Consider the following 8,310-nt stretch of genomic DNA (forward strand, 5'->3'; position numbering starts at 1 on the left):
TCAAGCACAAATGAGAAGCTTCATGACCGCATCACTAATGAGACCTCTAGATCTGATCCCGTTACCACCAGCTCTCTCAGTCCCACCACGTCCTCACCGCCATGCCCTACAACACCACAGCCATCCCTCCCCGCAAGGAGGTCACAGGCCAGCCGGCCCTGCCCCGTATGTGCACCAGCTTTCACGACCGATGAAAGCGGCCAGCCGGCCAGACAGAGCACTAACAAGGCCGCTCCAGTCGCTCGCGTCAAGAAGATCATCGCTCAGGACCCAGATATCAGCATCTGTTCCAGCAACGCCGCGTTCATCATCACAGTCGCCACGGCACGTGCAAGACAGATCCTCGCCGATGTGGCGATTCGACACGGCCAGCTGCTAACAGGGCGCAGGAGATGTTCATCCAGCACCTCGCCAACGAAGCCCACAACCAGGCCAAGCTCGACCGGAAGCCCCGCCGCAACGTGCAGTACAAGGACCTAGGTGAGTCCTCCCTCGCCTCCATTGAGCACATGTTTTCCTCGCAGTTATTCGCTACTGTTTCGGTCGCCATAGGTGGCACTAAACTAACAGAAAGAAAAAAAACAAAGCCAACGCCGTCGCGCACAACGACAATCTTGAGTTCCTCGAGGACGTCATCCCCAAGACGACACGTACAAGAGATCAAGGCCAGGCCCAGGCGACCCGCGCCCCGCGCTGGCGGGCACCAAGAAGTCGCGCGCCGCCGGTGCCGGTACCGGTACCCGGCACCAATGGTGCTGCGGACACGGGGGCGCTCCGGCCCGGTGGTGGTGCCAACGGCGTCAAATGGCACGCGTCGCGCGGCGGCCCAGGTGCGGCCTCTGCTGCTTCCGCTGCGGCCATGGACGACCCCAGTGCGCAGCTGCAGGCCGAGATGCGGCAGGCGGCCGGGGCGGATCACGATGGCGACGTCGACATGACGGGCTAGTGGCCGGTTGGCGCGTCGGTTTTGCGGTACTGGGCGGAAAGGGAGTGATGCGCGCGCGCTGTGGTGGACAGGGGCGCAGTATCAGCAGCAGCAGCAGCAGCAGCAGCAGCAGTGGATGTACGGAGTGTACAGTAATGACCTATAATGATGACAACGAGGTGTTTTGATCATAAACTACCCAGGCCTCCCTCGGGACCTGTTTTTTCCTCTACCGATGCCGTTTTAACGCCGTGTGACAATGTCAAGTGGTAACGAAAAATGAGAAACAAAAAAAAAGTGGCAAATGTGCCATCGGGGGCAGCTGTTCCCCTCCTCCACAGCCCTTTGCATCCGTCATGTTCATGTCGAGAATCGACTGCCATCCTCCAGAGGTTTCAAGCCACAAGAAGAAGCTAGGTTTATTCCTCCATGACATCAGCATCGAGGTGCACGCCGGGGGGTAATGTCCCCCTCGTTGAGCATCTTCTCGAGCCGGATGATCTCCTGCAGGCTGTCGGCGCGCTTGATCATCTCCTGCAGACGCTTCTTCTCCTGTCGGTGAGTTTGATGCGAGACAGGCGCGAGCCCTGCGCCTGGTCGCCGGCAGTAGCGGGTGCCGCCCGCAGCGCCCGTGTCGAACGTCTTGGACTTGACGCCCATGATCTGCGCAGTCAGCATGCCGTGTTGAGAAGGCGGAGGGTAGGCAACGCACCTTGGAGGCGAGCGCCGTCGGCTCGTCGGCCGTGCCAAAAAGGGCAACGGCCCGCTGGCGCTCGGCGTCCTTGACCTTGACATAGTCGAGGAAACGGACGCCGGGACACCGCCAGAGCACCCAGTAGCGGTAGTTCTGCGACGCGGTCAGTTTTTCCAAGGTCCTCCATTCGCTCGCTCGTCAACATGACGCGTGCGGAAGGGGAGGGGACCACGCACCTCCTTCCTGGTGACAGGGTTCTCGATCAGCACGAGGTGGGTTAGGCGGGCAAACTTGGCGAGGACATCGAGGTCGGCGAGCTCGGCGATCTGGTTCGAGGCGAGAACGAGGTGGCGCAGGTTCGGGATGGCGGTGGGCAGGGCGGGCTGTATGGAGGCGACCGCGGTTGCGGGCGAGCAGCAGGGTGGTGATGCGCGGCGACAGGGGGAAGTTGCCGAGGGGCTGGATGTCGTTGTCGGTGAAGTCGATCGAGTCGTGGGGCTGTCTTGTCAGCCTTGTGTTTGTATTGCGGGAACAGCATCTCGGACCCTGCCAGACAGTCGCAGGTACAGAGCAGAGGAAGGGAAAGAGACTCACGCCGGCAGCGCCCAGGTTCTCAATGGCGGGGATTCGGTGTCCTGTCTCGCACGCGCCCGGCGAAGGGGCCTCGCTATCAATTCTGGCTCTAGATCAAAAGTGTAGCATCTGTTCTTGTCGCAACGCACCTCGGAGATCGAGCTCACGCTCCTTGAGCGGGTTCAGGTAGGAGAGAGAGTCCCTGATGAGCTCCGCCGTGAGCCGCATCGTGGGCGGTCGGTGGGGTTACCGTGGTGGTGTCGTGTGCCTCGTGGCGAAGGTGATTGAGACTGAAGGCTCTGAGTATGACTTCTTCCGTCCAAATCGTGTACAAGCCGCTGAGGGAGGGTGGATAGTGGCGGCGACAGTCGTTGGTTGCGGTGGAGGAATCGGCAGGGCTAAGCGTTGAGTGCGCTTCTCATGGTGGACAAGGCTGAAGATGCGGTATGCGGAATGTGGTGGGCGCCCAGAGCAAGCACGGAGCGGGCAGCAGCGACCAGACCAGACCAGGGTCAGTCAGTGAGGTGCAAGTGCTGCGGGGAGGAAATTTTGGTGGTGCGATAAGATAAGAGCTAGACGCTTGTGTTCGCACTGTACACACTGTGTGAAGCCTTGAGAACAGCTGCAGAGGGTGCCTCTTCTCATGGATTTGATCTGATGCTTTTGTTTCTGATAAATGACACTCATGGGCGAGGAGTTCATGCCAAGGAGCAAAGTTCAATCCAACACAAGCTCGAGGCCTTGTCGCTGATCCTGGTACGAATTCCATGTTGCGATCACCAACTCGCAAGCAAACATCACAGGACAACGGACAACCATATGTCGATCATGATCACCTGAAAAAGAAAGCCCAGAACCATGTATCGGTATCTATCCATGTTCTACCCTGTCCCAAGCGCCAAGCAGCAAAAACGCCCTCTCATGAGAAGATGAACACGACCCCAGACCGATCAGCAGACACCGTCATGCAATAGGGCATCTCCAACACGGCCACGTCCGTAATCGAGTCGAGATGCGCCTTGAGGAGCTGCTGCTGCTGGACCGAAACGACCGTGGACCGCGAGCTGCGCCCGCCACCGCCGCCCGCACCGTTCTTCTCACGCCCAGCCCCGGCATTGGGTGCCGTGGGCGCCGCACGCGGGATCCTCTCCGTTTTGACCGTCAGCGCCGCCGTCGGCTGAGACGCCGTGAACACGGGCCTTTGTTCCTCGGCCGTGAGCCCGCTGTAGACGGTCGAGTTCTCGACGCGCGCGAGGTCCCAGAACCGCAACTTCTTGTCCGAGCCCCCGGTCACGATGAATGCGTGCCGCACGTCGCGTGTGTCTTCGCCGACCGCCGTACCCGCGACCATGGCGCGCACGCCGCCGTCCGCCGTGCCGTGGCTGCCGCCGCCGCCGCTCGGCTCGATGTTGGTCGCATACCGGCCCAGCATGCCCTCGACCCTGTCCTCGTCGACCTGCCACGGCTCGTAGCCCCTCAGCGCCTCCTTGCTGCCGCCGCCGACCCGGTAGATCTCGCGACATGTCGTGCGCTCAAGGTCCCACACCGTGACTTCGCCCTGGCCCGTACCGCCCGCAACGCAGACCCACTTGCCCCGGCCCTTACTAGGATGCACGCAGACGCGGTGGATGGCGCTCTTGCCCGGCACGCCCCAGCCCTTGAGGCGCATCTTGAAGCGCAGGTCCCACAAGTCTAGGACGCCGTGCGACGTGCCCACGCAGAGCCAGTTACGCTTGCGATCGATGCAGAAGCACGTCGGTGTGCCGTGATGTACCGGGTTCTCCAGCACATACAGCAGCGACATGGTCCGCAGGTCAATGGCCAGGATCCTCGATCTGTTCGTCGCCAGCATCAAGACTGAGCTGGCGTCCATCTTGAAATGCTCACACCACACGGCATGCTCGCCCTGCGGCAGCTGGTACTCGCGCAGCAGGCGCAGCTTGAGATATCGCAGAACCCCGGCGGCGCCCACTGTCTCAACCTTGACAACGTGGACGCTGCCGTCGCTGGCGCAGCTGATGAAGGTATGCGTGTTCTCCACGAAACACAGTGCGAGGACGTGCGCGTCAGGCGCGTGCTTGTGAATCTGCCTCGAGCGGTTGGTAATATTCTTCTCCAGCCTTGCCGTATCCCAGACCCGAACGGTGCCATCGTCTCCGCCGGTAAGGAAGAAGACGTGGTCTGGGGAAGCGATGAGACGGTTGATGGCGCCCGCATGCTCCCCAAAAGTCGCCACAAGCCGTCCGGTAGGTCTCCATGGCTCCTCGCCCCCGGGTCCTGTCGTCTTGTTGACAGCCTCGCGGCGGCTGACAGGCGTGACGAGTGGTCCAAATTCGACAATGTCATGCGGGAACACATTGACGTACATGGCATCGAGCATCTTCAGTATACTGGGGTCGTTGCCCTCGTATGAGTGATTGGCCTTCACATTTCCGCTGAGAGTCGCCGCACTCGGTTGGCGGTCCCCAACACCGGGGCGGGCGCCGGTATCCTGTGAAAAGGGCCCTTCGACCTCTCCAAAAGCATTCGTCTCCGTCATGCTCGTCTCAGGCACGCTCTTATTACTCTCCTTGCGTCCCAGAAGACTCAACGCGCTTGCTTGGTGTCGCATGGCTCTCCGTGACGCATAAGGCTGATCCTTCACGGAAGAATCGTCATCAACTGGGCTGCCGACGGTCAAAAGGCTCCCTTGACCCGTCCCTAACCTCTTCTTTGTGTCAATCGGTCGTGTGCGCGAAACGTCACGAGAGGGAGGCCCTTCAACCACGCGTGTCCTCAAGCTGTTCAAGGTAGCCAGGCGTCTCTTACTCGCCGAGTCGTTGATCGTCATGGACGCATCGAGCAGTGCGTCCGCAATAGTGTAGGGCCCTTGCTTGACCGGCTCAGGCGTATCCGGCAGCTGCTGAGGTAGCTCTTGGTCAAAGAAGACCGTCTGACGGGTGATGCCGAGGCTCTGGAGGAATACCACTTCGTTAGTCGTGGTAGGCTCGCCGGGACTCTCAATGCCGGTCTTTGTGCGGCTGAGCCGCCAGATAAAGTCTCGCAACGCTACGAGCTTGAACTCATCTTCGTGGCTCAAGCCAAGGTTCTTCAGCCTCGCCAGCCACTGGTCGTCTTCCGTCGTCCTCGCTGACTGCCTGAGTGTATTGACGTGCAGGTCCTTGGACGACTTGGTCGCAAGGCTGGTGGGTAACGACCTAGATACTGAGGGACGCAGCTCCTGCGACGGCGTCCAGAACTTGCTCTTTTTGGTCTTCTGCGCCCAGCTCAAAGCCTGGTCGAACGCAGCTCGGGATAGCGGTCGTTTCAAGGTGTCCAATAGCTCGAGCTCGCCGAATGCCGGTATCCTGTCTGTTTTCAGATACGGCTGAATGAGCGGCAGCACGATACCGATGATGTCGGCCGGCGACAGCAACTTGGACGCCTGTGAGAGGAACTCTGACGCCGACTCGCGAATCCACTGGTTTGGGTGCATTGTAAATCTGCCAATAATGTCGATCAGCTCCCACAACCTCGCCCGGGACAAGAGCCCGAGATTAGCCAGCTGCGCCAGGCAGTGGAGAGTGGACTGCACAACAAACTCCTCGGGTCGGTCAGCGCCTGCACCATGAGGGGGCAGCATGAACTCCTCGAGGCTGACGCTGCCGACAAGCGCGAGATCCCCACTATGGCATCGAAGAAAGCGCACTTCAGTTTCCAGTCCCGATCGTTGAGGTATGTGTTGAGGTGGGTGAGCAGAATGTCGTTGGCCTCAGCCGGGCCGAAGAAGATGCACAGCTCCGGAACCGATGTCAAAAAGGCACGCCGGACCGAGACATCCGTGTCTTCGATCAGTGTTTTCGTGTGTGCTTCGAACATGGAGAAGAGTTCGCGCTGAGCATCATCGAAGAGATTATCAGCCAATACCTCTGCTTCTTTGCCTGGTTCCACCTCAGGGTCAGCCACAGTCAGAGCACCGTTGGCTTTCAAGGTCGCCGCCATCTCAAGGAAGCGCAATGCAGTTGACGCGAGGCCTCCGAGGCACGAGGCATACGTTGCTCGCACGAGTGGGCTCACGGGTGGGGAGGGGCCGAGAAGCGAAGTCTGGAAGCGCGGAAGAATGTACTCGATGAACACATGCGCGTTGACAGGGGAAATGGCTGTCACAAGCTGCAGAAGCTGCGTGATCGACCGAGTCGCCGCAATGACAACAAGGTCCGACTTGTCACCGAGCAACAGCACCAAGTAAGGCAGCACCCGGTCCAACTTGGCCAAGTCGGGTATTCGCTCAGCAAAGGCAAGCAGGATATCGCACGCCCGGACCCTGGAAGCCGCGCGAGCCGTATGCCTGATACTCGACACGACAAGAGTCAAGAAGATAAGGGTGCCGTCATTTTTGGGGCCATCCGGGTTGCCCGTCACGTACTGCTCATGGTTCGGAATGTTGAGTCGAACTGGGAAATGCCCGAGGCCGAGCTTGCTCGCCAGGGGTACGACCTGGGTGTCGCGCTTGCCAGGTTGATAGCCGAGGAAATATGAAATCTTATCAAAATCGAGGAAAATGCGGTCTATCCTGTCATCGGCCTCGCCAAGGTTTCTGGACGCGCCAGAGATCGGGCTGTTGCCCGAAGAAGGGTCCGTGACCAGCTCCATGTACTGGTGAAGAAAGTTGTAGAAATACTCTGGAAAGACCTTGCCCTTCCAGAAGTCGAGATATTGCTCTGCTGAGTATCGTCTCTCAGGATCAAGTTGCACCATGCTCGATATCATGTCCCGAACGTCCCTGTCCGGTATGCGGCTTATCTGCGAAATGACCGGGTCATACTCGCCCCTGCGGAACTTGTAGATTTGACTCAGGGTGAAGATGGGCGCTTCGAGGAAGACTTCGGCGATGACACAGCCGGCGCTGAAGACATCCATGGCCCAGGTGAGCTTGGCCTCTTTCGTGCCCACGTCATCCGGCGCAACGAATCTCTCGGGCGCCAAGTAACAGGTCCGCCGTCCAGAGGAGTCAAAGTAGTACGAGAAATCGCCGGGGTTGTCATCGGGAAGCAAAATTGGTTTGATGGGCGAGGAAAAGTCAGTCAGGTACAGCCAGTTCCAAGATGTCACAAGGGTATTCTCGGACTTGATGTCGCCATGGTAGATGTCCCGTGCGTGGCAGTCACGCAGGGCGCAGAGCAGCTGAAAGGCGAGCCACTTCTTCTCAATGTCTTCGAGGAAGGGTCTCGTGCTCATGCGGTCGTACAGCGAGTTGTAGAGGAACTGACGGACGAGGTAGCCGTTCGTCTCGGTTTCGATGATGCGTTGAAAGGGGAGTGCGTTTGGAACTTCGGCGAGGGCCTTTCGCTGAGCTAGACAAGAAGAGAGAAAGTCAACATTAGGGGGCACATACATAGGTGCGGGCGCCATCGTATCTCTACCTACCGATGAGCTCCTTTTTGTACTTGTCGAGCGACAGGGGTGTGTAGGGTTTGGCCAGGACCTTGACCAACACGACGCCATCGTGGTGCCGTGCGCGGACGCTCTTCATGAAGCGCGCCGTGCCGAGGCTCCGCTCGTACACAAGGTCAGACAGCTCAGGAACATCGATGCTGGCCGAGCCAGCATACGGCGTCGCGAGAGAGAAGCCTTGGCCCATGATGTCCGTCTGGCGTTGTGCCTAAATGGTGCCTCGTGTCGGTGTGGCGGATAGGCCAGTCATCTTGGTAAGGTAGAGAGAGGGCAGGTGGTCAGGTCGGAGCTGGGAGCTCTGGGTCTTGGCTGCGAGGAAACACAAAAGCGCTGGTTGATCGTCTATGTCGGGCCTCTGCCCTACTGCCTGTTGTCGGTTTGCTTTGTCGTCAATGCTGCAGCTTGCTAGCTACCCGCTACTTAAGAGGTACCTGCATAGCGTTGTCGTGGTGGGACTGTGAATGGCTTGGTGGTTGGAGCTCAGTACCTGGGCAAGGTAGAGAGCACGCGTGCGGGGACTGACGTCGGCGGGACAGGTCGTCTAACCCCCGACAGTGGGTATTTGGAGGCTTGTGATTGGCTTAACAGACGCTCCACGCGTTGCTTGTCACGAGCTTCGATCCTTCACAGACCTAGCCTTATACAGACGACCTTCAAGTACAACTGTTGCACGTGGGCAAAGAGC

At 59.2% G+C, this 8,310-nt stretch overlaps 3 protein-coding genes across 3 annotated transcripts; 1 reads left to right on the forward strand and 2 right to left on the reverse strand.

Moving 5' to 3' along the window:
- Positions 1-101: 101 nt before the first annotated feature.
- Positions 102-946, forward strand: VDBG_00927 (predicted protein; the record flags this gene model as incomplete). The annotated part of the gene is made up of 3 exons (XM_003009198.1): positions 102-165; positions 340-480; positions 588-946. The coding sequence occupies 3 exons, from the start codon at positions 102-104 to the stop codon at positions 944-946; spliced, it is 564 nt and encodes a 187-aa protein (XP_003009244.1).
- A 414-nt stretch (positions 947-1,360) lies between these two features.
- Positions 1,361-2,420, reverse strand: VDBG_00928 (U2 small nuclear ribonucleoprotein A; the record flags this gene model as incomplete). The annotated part of the gene is made up of 5 exons (XM_003009199.1): positions 1,361-1,588; positions 1,638-1,772; positions 1,856-2,078; positions 2,214-2,286; positions 2,342-2,420. The coding sequence occupies 5 exons, from the start codon at positions 2,418-2,420 to the stop codon at positions 1,361-1,363; spliced, it is 738 nt and encodes a 245-aa protein (XP_003009245.1).
- Positions 2,421-3,111: 691 nt separating this feature from the next.
- Positions 3,112-7,812, reverse strand: VDBG_00929 (phosphoinositide 3-kinase regulatory subunit 4; the record flags this gene model as incomplete). Its single annotated transcript, XM_003009200.1, has 3 exons — positions 3,112-5,736; positions 5,799-7,525; positions 7,599-7,812. 3 exons carry the CDS (start codon positions 7,810-7,812, stop codon positions 3,112-3,114), a joined length of 4,566 nt encoding a protein of 1,521 aa, XP_003009246.1.
- Between the last annotated feature and the right edge of the window lie 498 nt (positions 7,813-8,310).

This window comes from Verticillium alfalfae, genomic scaffold, assembly GCF_000150825.1.
Source record: "Verticillium alfalfae VaMs.102 supercont1.1 genomic scaffold, whole genome shotgun sequence".
Taxonomy (NCBI): domain Eukaryota; kingdom Fungi; phylum Ascomycota; class Sordariomycetes; order Glomerellales; family Plectosphaerellaceae; genus Verticillium; species Verticillium alfalfae.